General features: G+C 45.8%; 1 protein-coding gene across 7 annotated transcripts in view; it reads right to left on the bottom strand.

Moving 5' to 3' along the window:
• Positions 1–13,025, bottom strand: part of Kansl3 (KAT8 regulatory NSL complex subunit 3) — a 34,101-nt gene extending 21,076 nt beyond the window's left edge. For 2 of the 7 annotated variants that reach the window (XM_051152795.1, XM_051152794.1), the window contains exons 1-5: positions 13,002–13,025; positions 11,900–12,165; positions 10,345–10,515; positions 1,029–1,119; positions 707–892 (exon numbers count right to left, since the gene is read on the bottom strand). In XM_051152795.1, the coding sequence (XP_051008752.1) occupies positions 707–892; positions 1,029–1,119; positions 10,345–10,515; positions 11,900–12,114 (663 nt within the window). In that variant the 5' untranslated portion in view covers positions 12,115–12,165; positions 13,002–13,025. Of the gene's footprint in view, positions 1–706; positions 893–1,028; positions 1,120–10,344; positions 10,516–11,411; positions 11,482–11,880; positions 12,166–13,001 lie in introns of those variants that run through there. The other 5 variants (XM_051152798.1, XM_051152796.1, XM_051152800.1 and 2 more) reach the window with 5 other exon arrangements.
• Between the last annotated feature and the right edge of the window lie 3,305 nt (positions 13,026–16,330).

Here is a 16,330-nt window from a genome sequence, read left to right as displayed (position 1 = left end):
ACTCTGGCACACAACCAGTTTTCTTCAGCTTTCCAACAATCTCAGCATTCTGCAACTTCAAAACAAAATTAAGAAACAATAAAACTGTAAGTTTTGGGAACAAGACTCAGGGAACATAGGACTGGACAACTGCAAGGACCTGAGCTCTACCCCAGCGCCACCATGTAAAAGAAAAAGAAAGTGAAGAACTAAATTAAGAACCACTGCCTCATTCACTAACTTAATCCCTACAGGAATGAATGTGCAGTGTAGGCCATGCTCCAAATGATGGAGAGCCGCCTGCCTCTGCCTCTACATCTAGCCTACAGTCAATCTCTTGGTAAAGAGACTTAATTAAGCCAGGCAGTTCCTTGCTATGTGCTCCTCTGGCCCTCTGAGAGCCACAGAGCTGCTTCTCACACTCCTTATCAATGGTCCTCCTCCATAAACCTCATCTCCACACTAACTCAACTCAGTGATGACTCAAAACATAAGGTCAAATATATATCATGGTTTTCTGGGTGCCATACCTCACCCATAAGATGGTAAGATTTAAGGAATTTACACAAACCTAGACCTAAAATGATACCCTTTTCCCATTTTTAATAGTCAAACAGTTAGCCTCAACCATGCTGATCTGGTCACATAGCCTTGTCCAAACATATACACCCTGAACCCACAGCAAAAACTGGATGCTGCTACCAGGTCAAAGCAAGCACAGCCTTACCTTCCCCTTCAGTGTCTGCAGTGCATCCAGGTAAGCAGCCAGCATGGGCAGGCTCAAGGTCTCCACAAGGGTGGTGTGCAGCCACTGGATCAACTTGGTGTCCCAGCTTACACTTGCCAGAGCCTGCCGCACCCTCCTTGCACACTTATCCACAGCAACACGCCGCAGCACAGGCTCATTGCAAGCCTAAAAGATGTTCATGAAAAGAGCAAAAGTTATACTCAGTAACAAACTGGGCAGGTAGGTGAGCACATGGGACACAAATAGTCAGCCAGTGCGACCTGAACTAAGAGTCAACTAGAAAAGATTTCCAATGTCTCACCCCTTCATTGGCCAAGCGTGCAAGCCGGTCAGACTGCAGGGCTTTGAGGATCTTGTTAAACAGCTTGTTTTGAGCCATTGTCCAGCCAGTCCTGTAACAGAAGTCCAAGGAATTAAAGTGTAATCCTGAGGACATTTCCCATGGATGTCCACCGTATGAAGTGATGCTGTCATGGTTTTGTTCCCATTATGAAAGAGGCTGAAGTCACAGAGCTAAAGCATGAATTGAGCTTTTGGTCCCAATTCTGCCAACGAATCACCTCACCATACACTACAGGTCAGGTCCAGTCATGGAGACTTTCGGGGCCCAGAAAGCTCATTCTTTATCTAGTGGCTAAAGTAATCATATTAGTAACCAAAGACGTGGCAACAGTGCAGACAGGCTTCAATTCTATTTATTATTTACTTTCTAGGCAGGGTCTCACTCCAAACCCCTCTTGCCTCAGCCTCCAGAGTGCTGGGATTGTAACATATGCCACGGTGCTGAGCTCAGCAAGCACCCCAACACTAGAGCACGGGAGTAAGGTAAGAACTCTATTTAAACCATTTTAAACAGCAAAAATGTAACAACTACAACCACAACTATCCACTCCCCAATATTGCACTCAACAATAATTTTTCCTTCTCCTCAATTTTTGCATTTTTTTCTGCCACACAATTACCAAAGCGATGGTAACATTTTACTATCCTAGCATGTAAGAACGACATTCAATGTCAACCTTCCTTACCAATAGCTATCTCTGCCCTTCTAGCCCCAGGTATAAACTGCAATTAGAAGACCCATATTTCACTACCAACAGAGTGGTCTACGCCTCACCTCACTCCCAGAAACCTTAGTAATCTTGACATCACAGCTGTGACTAGTAATCTTAGAGGCAGGAGAAGCAAAGTGACAAAATACGTGTAAATTTTATTTACTCTCTCTGCCATCAAGAAACTCTCAATAAGCCAGGCATGGCGGCACACGCCTGTAATCCCAGCACTCAGGGAGGCAGAAGCAGGAGAATCTCTTTAAGTTTGAGGCAGCCTGGTCTACAAAGAGAGTCCAGGACAGCCAAGGCTACACAGAGAAACCCTGCCTCAGGGGAAAAACAAACAAAGCCAACAAACAAAACCTCCCCAGAACCTGATAACAGAATTACATTAGGGGCAGCTGAGATGGCTCACTGCTGTGCAAGCACAAGGACCTGAATTGGTGCTGCTAACACGCACATGAAGTCTGGGCATGGTGACATATACCTGTAACTTGGCACTGGGTTTAGGGGTGTGAGGAGAGAAAGAAGGATCCTAGGAGCTTGCTGGCCAGCCAGTCTAACCAATCAGTAAGCTCTAGGTTCAGTGGGAGACTCTATCAAAAAAAAAAAAAAAAAAAAAGAGACTAGAAGAAGATACCAGACATCAATCTCTGGACTCCAATTGTATAAACACAGGTGAGCACAGCTATATAGTTACATGTGCCCTTGAATGCACATATACATACATGCAAAACACACATGTGCACATGCAAACACATCCCAAATTAAAAAATAAATAAATAAATAAATAAAGTTCTTGCACGGAGAATGTGGATCCCAGGATCTTCCCAATCTCAGGCAGCAGCTCTCACTCAGCCTACTTCAGTGTGCTCTTCCAGCCCTGATCAACACCCCCATCCCTACACCCACATGCATCAAGTGCAGTCCTAGACCCTTTGTATTCATTTCCTGAACTCAAACAGTATTGCTCTCTCCTTCCTCTCCTTCACTTCACTGGTTTTTTTTGTTTGTTTGTTTGGTTGGTTGGTTGCTTTTTTAAGACAGGATTTCTGTGTGTAGCCTTGGCTGTCCTAAACTCTCTTTGTAGACCAAGCTGGCCTCGAACTCAAAGTGATCTGCCTACCTCTGCCTCCCGAGTGCTGAGATTAAAGGCATGCATGGCCACGCCTGGCCCCACTTCACTGTTAAATATCACCTTCTACTAAGGCCTCCTCGATCTCTCTTATCCCACCCTGTGATTCTCTAGCTCCATTTTTCAACTACATCACCACCATTCTATGTGTTTGGCTCCCTTTATTAGAATTCAAAAGCCAAGAAAGGCAAGATTTTTATGGCTGTGTTTTACTACTGTATCCCCAATACATGGAACAAGTGCCTGACACACTTAGGAGTTAAAGACCTGCTGAGTAAACAAACCAACTGTAGGCACCGCATTCTACGTGCTCTCAACAGCTAGGCTCATCTTATTCCCACACACACCCTACTAAGCACACAGATACTAAACAACAGGAAGACAGACTCTGGAACACGCTAAGGTGGTCAAGCTGCAGAGAAGCTACCTGAAACAATATCCAGTCTCCACTTCTTACTTCATAAAGAAACTAGCATCTGTCCCATCAGACCTTATCTTACCCAACAATATACTTTATTTCTACAGGCTATGAGTCTACAACTATTAATATCATGGCCTAGTAAATATACAAATGAAAGACAAATTACCCTTTTGATTTACTCTGTTCAACTAACTGAGTAAAAATTTACTAGAAAAAACCTCCACCACACAATTTACATGGTCCAGAAGCCTAAGCAAGAGGCAGGACTTTCTTCCAGTAGGTAATGAAGAGCGGGCTATGTACCCTGAGTCTTCTTGTCTAAAAAAATCAGTCAGGGACTAGATCATCTCTAAGCTCACTTAAAATTCCAGTTAATTATGAACAACTGGAGCAGCCTGAGGTTTTGAGAGAGGACAGGTAACCCCTCTGCAGAAATTACATCACTTCCTGTCTTGGTAACACAGATGTAACCAGGCCAAGTACTTTACTGCTAAGTTAGATGCCAGCCCCAGCTTTTTTGAGACAGAATCTCATCAAACAGTTCAAGTTAAGCTTGAGCCTGCTATGTAACCCAGGCTCACCTCAAGCTCATGATCCTCCTGCTTCTGGCTCCTGAATGCTGGGATGATAGGACCGCAGCATCACCGCTTGCGAGTAGTGCCATCTATCTGCAAAGCTCCCCTTGCCTCAGGGAAATCCCTTCTGTACTCACACAGCTCCTCACCGTCTTGGAACACTGTGGCCCTAACTAGAAGCAGTCTTAGGTTTCTAAACTGCTTGTTCTCTTTTTCCCTAGTGCTCTTGGCATGACTTGTGTTACTTGGTATGACATCAGAATCATGTCTACTTATGTTGTACTTTGTTACTTAAAGAGACTTTGGATTTTAGAGATGGAGACTGAAAGCCTTAACTCCATTTGGAATAGAAAGGCTTGTTGGTCCCTAGCCCATTGGTTCATATTCTTCTTTTCCTTCACATTATTGAACTGCACAGCATATTTACCCTAGTAGCATCTCTCCATGTACCGTGACTCTCAGGTGGCCCTGAACTTGGATGTTTAGATGTGGGAGGTAGCAGAATGTTCACCAACAGTATAAAAAAGCTTTCTGGGAACAGGTATCTTACCATTTTAATGTACTTCTTGTTTTTTTAATCACTGGTTTAATTCTACCTCCCCCGCCCCCAGACAGGGTTTCTCCGTGTAGCCCTGGCTGTCCTGCAACTCGCTCTGTAGACCACGCTGGCCTCGAACTTAGATCAACCTGCCTCTGCCTCCTGAGTGCTGGGATTAAATGCGGGCAATTCTACCACCTAACTGAATTCTACCCTTTTTGTAAGCACTAAGACTACTATTTGTGCGTGGGTGAGTGTTCATGTATGCACATGAGGAAGGCAGAAGTTGAATTTGAGGGTCTTATCTTCCTTCATATCACTTTTTGAAACACCCTCACTAACCCTGATAGTCAATGGCTGACTAATGGCTGACCAGTAAGTTCCAAGGACCTCCTCCTTCTCCAACACTGGGGTCACAGAGGCGTCACTTTGACTAGCTTTTTTTTTTTTTTTAACATAGAGGCTACAGATTCAAACTCAGAATCTGACACTTAGACAGCAAGCACTCTATCCTCAATCCTCAGCCTTTCCTTTTTTTTTTCCCCCAAGACAGGGTTTTTCTCTGTGTAGCTTTGGCTGTCATAATAGACCAGGCTGGCCTCGAACTCACAGCGATCTGCCTGCCTCTGCCTCCCAAGTGCTGAAATTAAAGGCATGCGCCACCACTGCCTGGCCTTATTCATTTTTTACTCTATTTTCACTATAAAACCAAAATGATAAGAGGGAGAAATATGATCTGAACAAAAAAGAAAAGCTAAATCTATTTAGAAACGACTACCAGGTTGGAGAGATGGTTCAGCAGTTAAGAGCACTGGCTGCTCTTCCAGAGGTCCTGAGTTCAATTCCCAGCAACCACATGGTAGCTCACAACCATCTATAATGTGATCTGACACCGTCTTCTGGCCTGCAGACCTACAGGCAGGCAGAACACTGTATACATAATAAATAAATCTTTAAAAAAAAGAAAAAGAAAAAAAAAAGAAATGACTACTATACAACAATAGCAACAACACATAAAATTAAATTTGAAAGCCAAAGCTCATAAAAAAATTCTTAGAATTGTTGCTGCATATACAACCAAGTGACCCAAGAACTGAAACACATTCTCCACATTTTGTCAGCTTTGTGGGAGGCTAAAATATTAAATGGGTGGGGGAAAGTTCTAACCCAATGCTAAAGATAGAATTAAGGAAAAATCCAAAACCAGGAGAGCAAATTTTAACTCTGAGCCTCCCCAGTCAAGGAGCTGATGGGAACTATGGTAAGTCAACTGCCCCTCCCCTCGGGCCTAATCTATTCCATTAGTGCAGGAAATGCACTTTGTTTATTTCATAGATGAGATCAGATAGTCTTTTGTTTTCTTTGGTCTGACCAACCTGAATGATATGCTGACCTCTGGCTCATCCTAGTTAAAGAAAGTAAAATAGCACATTGTTCTAGAAAACCTGACTTTTTTTTTTTTTTTCTTTTTTAAGAGACAAGGTATCACTATGTAATCTATGTTGGCCTTAAAATTAGATCCTATGCTGTGATTACAGACATACGGCACAAAGCCAGGCAAACCAGTATTTTAAAAGGTAATTATTAATTCCCTGATTCTGTTTCAAGGCAGACTGATTCAATACAAAAATGTAAAGGAACTTTTAAAAAAAGACTTAATGTTATGTGTACAAATGTTTTGCATGCCTGGCGCCCACAGAGGCCAGAAGAGAGCACTGAATACCATGAAGCCACTGTTAGGATCATTGTATCCCACCGTTTAAGTGCTGAAGACAGAAATCTGGCCCTCTGTAAGTAAGAAGAGCAAATGCTCTTAACTGCCAAACCATCTCTCTGACCCCAGATTTTTTTTTTAAAAACTGTGTATGTGTGTGTGCATGGGATGTGTGTGGTGGTTAGGAGGGGGCACATGCCATGGTACTTATGAGGTCAGAAACAACTTTGTGATGTGATTCCTCTCCTTCTGCTCTACACACGTCCAGCCATCGAGCTCCAGGCATCAGTTTGCACCAGTTTGTGTTTTGTCAAGTGCCATCTCACTGCCTCTATCTAAAAGAATTTATTTAACTTACTTTTATTTATTTATTTTAGTTTTTGTGAGACAAAGTCTCTCTATATAGCACCAGCTATCCTGGAACTCATTAGGGAGAACAGGCTCTCTTCAAACTCAGAAATCCACCTGCCTCAACTTCTCACACACTGGAAGTCATGGTGTGCACCAATATGTCCAGCCTAAAGGAAAACTTTTAAGTTAAAGTCAAACAGGACAAGACAAAGAACATTAGAAAAGCTCAATTAAGAAAGGAAAGAGTCGGGCACCAAGCTGGATCAGAATCAAGTTAGTCAAGTGAACCAGGCATGGTGGCATACACCTTTAATCCCAGCACTTGGGAGGCAGAGGCAGGCAGATCTCTGTCTTCTTTGAGTTCGAGGCCAGCCTGGTCTACAAAGCGAGTCCAGGACAGCCAAGGCTACACAGAGAGACTCTGTCTCGGGAAAAAAAAAGAAAAACAAAAAGAAATCAGCTATCATTAGAGAAAACTAGGACTAGGTGGTGTGTGGTGAGAATTATGGTTTGCCTCGGGCTCTAGAGGCTGTGATTTTGCCAGCAGCAGATAGTTTACATATAGGATTCTGGGGACTCTTGAGAAGGAATAAAAGTGCCAGAGCCCTGAGAGGTGGCTGCTGGTCTCTCTGCTGCTGCTTTTGCTGTTGGTTGGACTGCTGGTTGGAGATATCCTGACAACAAAGACTAACCTTACCACAAAGAGCCCCTGAGCAGCAGGGTTAACGCAATCCACAATCCCTTTCCCCTTAATCCTTCTTTCTCTCCCACCCAGTGTTAGGGGGTCAGAAGGGACGGGGTAGTGTAGGAAGGTAGGAAAAAGTACCCATGAAGCAGCCAAAAAGCCCGGCTATCGTGGTGGTAGTAGATTTCATTTCCTATACATAGAATGATCTGTGGGCAGTTTCTACTGAGAAATCCAAGAGGAAGGAAAAGGACGCCAACAAGAATGGGAGTTTCTGACTCTATGGACACAAGCCAACCAGCCAGCAGTCTCACTAAAGATAAAAGGCTAGGTAGGTTCTAGGGAGCTGTCCTGTAGAGCTGTCCATGGAGTTCTCAGTGTGGGAAACTGTCATTTTACATGGCTTACAAAGAAGAAAGGAAGCAGCCATTGAACAATCAAGGGAAAGAAGGCAACAAGACGACTGTAATAATCACAAGCTACAGAAAAACAAATAATGAAATCAACTACCTGCAAAAGTGACCTAACCAGAGAGCTTAGCGGCTGCTGCTAATAAAACACCTCACAAATCCAGACACAGCAACAGTTTATTTCAGAGTAACAAGACCCTACCAGTGTGCACTGGGGCTGTAATAGAAGGATGAAGGCTCACTCTGAGACCAGAGGACGAGAAGCCCAAACCAGGCATTTCTCAAGTGTTTTCTGCAGCACTCAGCAGCTGAAGGACTGCCCTAGTCTCCTCGCTGCGCCCATCTTCCTCCTGTAAAGAGTCTCCACTTACGGCTGGGCGTGGTGGCGCACGCCTTTAATCCCAGCACTCGGGAGGCAGAGGCAGGCGGATCACTGTGAGTTCGAGGCCAGCCTGGTCTACAAATCAAGTCCAGGACAGCCAAGGCTACACAGAGAAACCCTGTCTCGAAAAACCAAAAAAAAAAGTCTCCACTTAGTCCGTATGGGACAGAATGGTTTTTCAGACTTTTCTACTTGGGACAAACACTGTGGCCAGGCATCCCAGTGACTCTTCTGCTTGGCAGTTTTTTGGTTTTTTGAAACAGTGTCTCTGTGTGTAGTCATGGCTGTCCTGGACTTGCTCTGTAGACCAGGCTGGCCTCAAACTCAGAGAGATCTGCCAGCCTCTGCCTCCCAAGTGCTGGGATTAAAGGCGTGCGCCACCACACGCAGCTCTGTTTTGCAGTTTTATCTTTCCTTATAAATTAAGAAATTAGTGACCATACTGATGGCATATGCTTTAGCTTCCACAGTAAAATCATGTATAAAAATAAATAAAGGTAAAAAAAAAAAAAAAATTAAAAAAAGAAAAAATAAATAAATAAATAAAGGTGGCTGGGCATGGTGGTGTGTGCCTTTAATCCCAGCACTCAGGAGACTGAGGCAGGCAGATCTTTGTGAGATTGACACCAGCCTGGTTTACAAAGTGAGTCCAGGACAGCCAGGACCGTTACACAAAGAAACGCTGTCTTGAAAAACCAAAAAGGAGAGAGAGAGAACGAACACACAAACACTCAGGCAGGCACAGGGTGACACACACCTATAATCCCAGCACATGTAAGGTAGAGGCCCAAGGTCTGGATTTCAAGGTCAATCCTATCTATATAGAGGACGTGAGGTTAGCCTATGTTATATCAGGGACCCTGTCTCAAAAATCAATAAAGAGAGTAGAGAGATATCTCAACAGTTGTGAGCACTTGCTGCTCTTCCAGAGGACTAGAGTTCAGTTCCCAGGAACCACATCAGATAACTTTTAAGTGCCTGCAGCTCCAAAGTATCCAACACCCTCTTCTGGCTTCCAAGGGTACACACATGTGGCATACACTAGCATACACTCACAAACACATGCACACTAATGTAAAATGCATCTTTTAAAAGAATTGACTGAAGGCATTACTATGTACTATAAAGTCTAATGACTAATAAACACAAGTAGCTCCCAGACTTCTCAATCATAATCAAGGATTAATTGATTTTTAAAAAGTCCTTCAGGGGCTGGAGAGATGGCTCAGAAGTTAAGAGTACTGACTGCTCCTCCAGCGGTCCTGAGTTCAATTCCCAGCAACCACATGTTGGCTCATAACCATCTACAATGTGATCTAATGCCCTTTTCTGTCATGCAGGCAAGCACTGTATACATAATAAATAAATATTAAAAAAATTTTTTTTTAAATCCTTCAATTCTCTCATACATTTGTCCCTCACATTTTTTAATGCATAATTTATTTTTATTTTACGGTCACTGGTGTTTTCCCTACATTTGTGTTTGTATGAGGCTGTCAGATTCCGTAGAACTGGAGTTACAGACAGGCATGAACTGCTATGTGAGTGCTGGGAATTGAACTTGGGTCCTCTAGAAGAGCAACTAGTGTTCTTAACCACTGAGCCATTCTCTGGCTCCTGTCCCCCATATCTTTAGGTAAGAGGGTGTATATGTACACACGTAGGTGTGTGCATGTGCATGCAGATGCCCAAGGCAGCCAGAGCGGCCTTTCCCTCAGTCTTCTGAAGAGCAACACACACTCTTAACCTCTGCACCATCTCTTTAGCCTATGCTACCATTTTTGAAATCAAGTTCTGTCATGGCGTTATATCCCCAACCTTGCAGAACTATGTTTTAAAGCAATTCAAGCACATTAGCTTTACACGTTGTTCTAAAACGTTTATCACCCTACCTGTCGGTCAGATCAATGCAAATCTTACAAACATAAATTTAGCTTTTTAGGTAGTTTGGGAAGCTCTTTCGTTGCAAAACCTATAGTTAGTCATACCTATGCCTAGCAAGCCAATTAATGATTCTGTGGTGCTGGAGCCTCATACATGCCAGGAAAAAGCTTTACCCCCAACTCCACCTCTTATAAAAAGACTAGAGTTTCACTCTGCTGCCCACAATGTCTTGAGGTCAAGTCCTCCTCCTAGCTAGGCCTATATACACCCCTATCAGTATGTACGCCAGTCGATGTGCTAGAGTTAAGGACAGTGAGGGAGGCAGCTGAGATACAAGCCCTACTGCCAACTGGTACAGAGCTGAGCTCCAGAGCAGAGTAAAGAGAACAGGCCCCCACACACGGCTACATGTGAAATGTTTCAATGAGGAGTTGACCCCACCGTGGCCAGTCTGTGGAGGCGTGGCCTACCTGTTGACATGTTCCTCCCAGTCTTCTGGTGGGGGAGGAGCATCCGCATCTGTCCTGGCGAAGATGACATGGCGTTCACACTCGTTCATCACGCTTCGTGCCTTCTGGTTGTCATAGAGTGGAACAGGAGTTGACGTGACCGTCTCCACATCTATTGGAACGTCTGATTCACTGTAAATAGGTGAGGAAATAGGACCAAGCCACACACACTTCACACAACACAGTGCTTAACAATCATCTGGTTGCCAAATTTTTAAACATGTCTATTAAACATAATTAGCTTTAAATGATTTTCACATCCACAAGTAAATTTGGATCCACAGTCATCTTCCCACACTCTCATCCGGCTCTCTCCTTTCCCTGCTGTGCGCCTGGGAAATGCAAGGCCATCACACTTTAGGTGGATTTGGCTTTTTCTTTTTGAAACAGTTTCACACTGGCCTGCAACTGACTATGCTGCCCAGGTCGTTATTGCTGAAGTTTTATGTTTTGTTTTTTTTTTTAATTTGTGTATGTATGTATCTATGTGGGTATGTACATGTGAGCTCAAGTGTCCACAGGGACCAGAGGCATCTGACATGGGTGCTGTGACTGAATCTGGCTCCTCTGCAAGAGTAGTGTGTGACCTTAATTGTTGACCCATCTCCAGCTACTAGCCTTAACCTCTTGACACTCTTCTTGCCTCAGCCTCACCAAGAGCTGGGATTATAGGATCACTGTGAGTTCAAGGCCAGCCTGGTCTACAAAGCAGTCCAGGACAGCCAAGGCTACACAGAGAAACCCTGTCTCAAAAAACCAAAAAAACAAAACAAAAAAAGACTCAAGGTGTGTGTGTGTGTGTGTGTGTGTGTGTGTGTGTGTGTGTGTAGAACCCAGATGCAAGATCTGTACCCGGAAAGAAAAACAAAACCTGTATCCTTGAGGAAAGAGTAAACATGAATTCAAAACCAAAAATTTGTAATGATCAGAATACAGCATTTGATATGGGTGAAAGAAAGGGTTCAAAATAATTAGGTCAAATGTAACCAGATCACTCATGAGATAGTAAATTTTTGAAATGTTCTTACCCTCTAACGTAGGGTGGCTGGAAAGATAATGAGACTTAGGAAGGGTTTGGACTAACCCACAGGTGGCTTTCTGTAAGGAGGTAAGAATGAAAGCAATGTTTTGGGATCTCCCTCAGGATCTGTACACTGAAGCCAGGAACTCAAATGACAGATTGCAGCCACTGTCAAGCAATCAGATGCTGCAGTGAAGTGAGAAGCAAATTCTTCAGCTTCCATAAAGGTTTATTACTCTTATCTAAGTGGACTAGGCTGTGTTGCCACTTGCAGATCTCGCTTTTCTAAGTCACACTTGGAAATAAATGTCTGTGAAAATGTCCACGCCTGCCCTGCTGTCCTCAGGCTGCCCATCCAAGCTCTCCAGTCACCCTTCCACCCCCAATCACTCCCAAAAGCACCTCTCTAATCCCCACCACACGATCACTGGCCAGGTTAGGCAGAAGGAGCCCTTAAGAAGGAAACCCACACTCACATGGTATTCTCAAACTCACATAGTATTCTCCTGCTGCCGACGGGGCGTTACAAAGAGCATGCGGGTGGGGCGGGCACTACTGGCATCCGGGTGGGCGCTCCATGGTTTGGCATAGCTATGATCCAGAAAAACGAGGTCCAATTCTCGCTCGTGCACCGAGAGCTGGAAGAGCAGGGAGGTACCCATCCGCCGAGCTGAAGTCTGAAAATCCCTCTCCCCGCCACGGTGGGCCATGTCAGTAGCCAGGCAGCCAGGTCAGGGTGCGAGTGTCTGCATTCTAGTCACCTGGAGCGAAACGGGGTTTTGTCAACTCAGCATCTCCACTTCCTCCCACCTTACATACACCATCAAAACATGTTTTTAAGTCTATTATTCGTATCATCGATTATAGACACCTTTGCCCTCCAAGGGAAGAGTTCCCACACGAATACCAGAAAGGTGCCCGGTGGCATACAAAAAAATCCATTATGTAACTGTAAACTGCCAAGACTCCACAGTTCGAAAGGACATGAACTTTGCAAGGCGGCTGGAGCATGCCTTTAACCACAGCACTGGGGAGGCAGAGCCTATGGATCTCTGTGAGTTCGAAGACAGCCTCGTCTACAAGAGTGAGTTCCAGCCAGAACTACACAGTGAGATCCTATCTCAAAAACAAAACAAAACAAACAACACACACACACACAAAGAACTAAATTTGCTGGGCAATTTCCTTCCTGGACGGTGAAACTTTTTGCGAACGAGAGGAATAACACGAATTCTTTCAAGGCTAAGGGTTCCTACTCTCCATGCCTTATTAGAGGACCGGCGCCCCGGAAACAACAGGCGGGCACCGCGGGCCTCCAGGAAGCTGACTGCAGCCAGGGGCTCCCGGCTTCTTCGCTTTGGGCTGAGATCGAGGGGAGTCTCCTAAGTAATGTCACGGTCCACCGAAGTTTTGCAACGACCTCATGTTATCCCAGTTTTGAAAAGATTAAAAAAAAACAAACAAACCGAGCGCCCGCCCTCTCCGCCCGTGCCGGGACCGCCTCTCGGGAGGCCTTTCCTACTTCGCCTTCCCTCACCGAGGCGCCCGGCAAGCTCCCCCGCTCCCCCGAGAGGTTCCCGCCACGGAACAGCAAAACCTCAAAACGGCCCATCCGGGCGCCACGGCGACGGCTCGGGGCGGGGGGGGGGGCCCTCGGCGACTTGGCCAAGGTCATCCCTAGTTCCCGACGAGGAGGAGCCGCCCGGCCCCGCCTCCGGGGCCCTGCTCCGGCCCGCGCCCCGGCCGCCCCAGCGCCGTGTCGGCCTCCCGCGCCCCGCCAGGCCCGCGGCTCCAGCCCGGGTCCCCGCAGGCCCGCGGAGGCCCGAGGGACTCGCCGAGGCCGCCTCCCGCCGCCTGGAACCCCGCGGGCGGCCACCCGCGCCGGGACCTGCGTCTCACCCGCGGTCGTCGGCCGCGCGCTCGCCCGAGCCGGATCCTAGCGCGCGTGCGCTTCACCGCCTCCACGCCCGGAGCCCTGGGCTCGGACGGAAACGCGGAAGTGGATCGCTTCCGGAACCGCGCGGCGGTGGGCAGCAAAGCCCGGAGCGCATCCGCTCCGGCGCCTTGGCGGGTCGGTGGGTAGCGCCAAAAGTGCAAGCTACTCCTCGGCAGAGACTTCCTCCCTCTGCGTTTTCTGTAGGAAAAGTGAGGGCATTTTGGCCCCTTGGCCATTACAGAGCTAGGTTCAATTTGCAGTAGGAGGGTGGAGTTACCTTCAACCCAGCCCGGTGAGGTATGCATGTAATCCCAGCACACAGGAGAATCCCGCTGAATTCCAGGACAACCTGACAACCTGTCTCAAAACTTCAAAACAAACCACGGAGAAGGGGAGAGAGAGAAAGTTTGGCAAGTGTTGGGAACCGATACCAGGGCTCTGCGGAGTATAGGGAATAAAGAGAAGTTGGTAAATTCAGACTGGGAAGACGTAGAGGTGGAATGTTAAGAGTCAACATTTAAACCGGGGCGTGGCGGCACATGCCTTTAATCCCAGCACTTGGGAGGCAGAGGCAAGAGGATTGCTGTGAGTTCGAGGCCAGCCTGGCCTACACAGCGAGTCCAGGACAGCCAAGGCTGCACAGTGAGACCCTGTCTCTAAAAAAACAAAAAACAAAACAACAACAACAAAAAACAAACAAACAAACAAAAATCAACATTTAACTGCCTGGCTCAAGAGCCCAGCAAGCAAGGCTTTCGGCCTTTTCTCTAAATGTGCAAATACTTAAGCTTTGCCTCACCAAGTTGCCAGGGGAATGCAGTGGATTATTTCAGCCACCTGTCAAGAGTTCAAATTGATTTCTTGATGACAATTATCATGAGCAATGCCAACGTCTGTGCTTTAGAACTCATTGTCTTCAGCTGTTTATTATGTATTTCAGGCCAGTCTCAGACTAGCTATCAGGGAAGACCTTGAATTTGTTGTTGTTGTTGTGTTGTTTTGTTTGGGGTTTGTTCTTTCTTTTTTTTTTTTTTTTTTTTTTTTTTTTCGAGACAGGGTTTCTCTGTGTAGCCTTGGCCATCCTGGACTCACTTTGCAGACCAGGCTGGCCTCGAACTCACAGTGATCCGCCTACCTCTGCCTCCCGAGTCCTGGGATTAAAGGCGTGTGCCACCACGCCCGGCTGGTTTGTTCTTTCTGAGACAGGCTTTCTTTGTGTAGATCTGGCTGTCCTGAAACTAGCTCTGTAGACCTGGCTGTCCTGGAACTCGAGATCTACCTGCCTCTGCCTCCAGAGTGCTGGGATCAAAGGCATGTGCCACCACCCCTCAGCTGTCCTTGAACTTTTGATCCTTCTGCCTATCTGCCTCTCAAGTGCTGGGATGACAGGCCTGTGTCACCCATTCCTAGCCTAGAACACAATGTTTTAAACTCTGGGTTGAAATCCTATTTAGGCCTGAACAACTGAAGGTTGAGGGTCAAGAAAATTAAGCAATAGCAAGAGGTTTCTAAAGGTGTGATGACCGAAAAGTAATTCAGCGGCTGATTCTGGCAGTTCCCGATTGTGGTACACCCACAGTATTCCTGAAGCCTTGGTTCTGAGGACACACCGTGCACACTTTTGCATGGTTCGTGCCATATAGTTACAAGCCAACAAATGCTATCGAAAACTCCTCAGCTCAGACTTTAGACTATTGTATGTTATGAATGCAATATTTGTACTGTAGATACAGAGTTTTCTACTCTGACAGAAACCTGAAAGTTTCAGTGTCGAGAACAAAGGCTCTTAGTGTTTTCCTCTCTCTCCTCCGTGTGTATCAGAGTGCTCTATATCTTTGGATTGTGATAGGGTGCTTGCTTTTAGAAATTGCCGTTTGGCCAGGCGTGGTGGTGCACACCTGTAATCCCCAGCACTTGGGAGGCAAAAGCAAGTGGATCAATGTGAGTTTGAGGCCAGCCTGGTCTACAAAGAGAGTTCCAGGACAGCCTTACACAGAGAAACACTGTCTCGAAAAACAAAACAAAACAAAAGAGAAATTGCCGTTTGGATGGCTGACTTGAACTTCATAACCAATCATTAAATGAATTTTAGCTTGGGATCAGAACAGAATGTCCAGTCACTTCTGAAAATACTGCTGCCATACTTCTGCCATTTGTCTTTACATAAAGTTTGTTTTTGTTTTGTTGTTGTTGTTATTGTTGTTTTGGGGTTTTTGGTTGGTTGGTTGGTTGGTTGGTTGGTTGGTTTGGTGGTTTTATTTATTTTTTTTCTTTTCAAGACAGGGTCTCTCTGTGTTAGCTGTGGCTGTCCTGGACTTGCTTTGTAGACCAGGCTGGCCTCAAACTCACAGCGATCCACCTGCCTCTGCCTTCCAAGTGCCGAGATTAAAGGTGTGTGCCACCATGCCTGGCCCTGAAGTAGCTTTCTTAGCATTAATTATTGTTGTTGTTGTTGGTTTGGTTTGATTTTTTTTTTTTGAGACAGGGTTTCTCTGTGTAGCCCTGGCTTCCCTAGCTTCGTAAATCAGGCTAGCCTCACACTGAGATCTGCCTGCCTCTGCCTTCCGGGTGCTGGGATTACAGGCATGTGCCAACGCGCCTGGCTCTTAGCATTAATTATTATAAAATTGAAATAGCCATCACCTCAGAGGCTAGAGGGTCAGGAGCTCAACAACAGCCTCAGCTATGTAGGAAGTTCAGGACCAGCGTGGGCTACATGAGACCCTGTCCCCCAAATAGAGAAAAAAGAAGTCAAATGTTTTACTTCCCCGTTAGAAAGGATGCCTCTGAGGCCTCATTGATTTTCTCACTTCTTTTATTTTCTCATCTAAATTGCATGGCTTGGCCAATAATTCATTCCAGACAAAAGAGAACTTTGTGTCTGATGTCGAAAAGAACAGCAATAGAAGAAAGGGAAGGAACCGGTCAAAGCTGCTAGTTCATTTTGTCTGTGGAGGCCTTGTCACGCCAAGCCTTCTCTGTCAGAAGTC

This window comes from Acomys russatus, chromosome 11, assembly GCF_903995435.1.
Source record: "Acomys russatus chromosome 11, mAcoRus1.1, whole genome shotgun sequence".
NCBI classification, from domain to species: Eukaryota; Metazoa; Chordata; class Mammalia; order Rodentia; family Muridae; genus Acomys; species Acomys russatus.
This window is presented reverse-complemented; position numbering and strand designations above follow the sequence as displayed.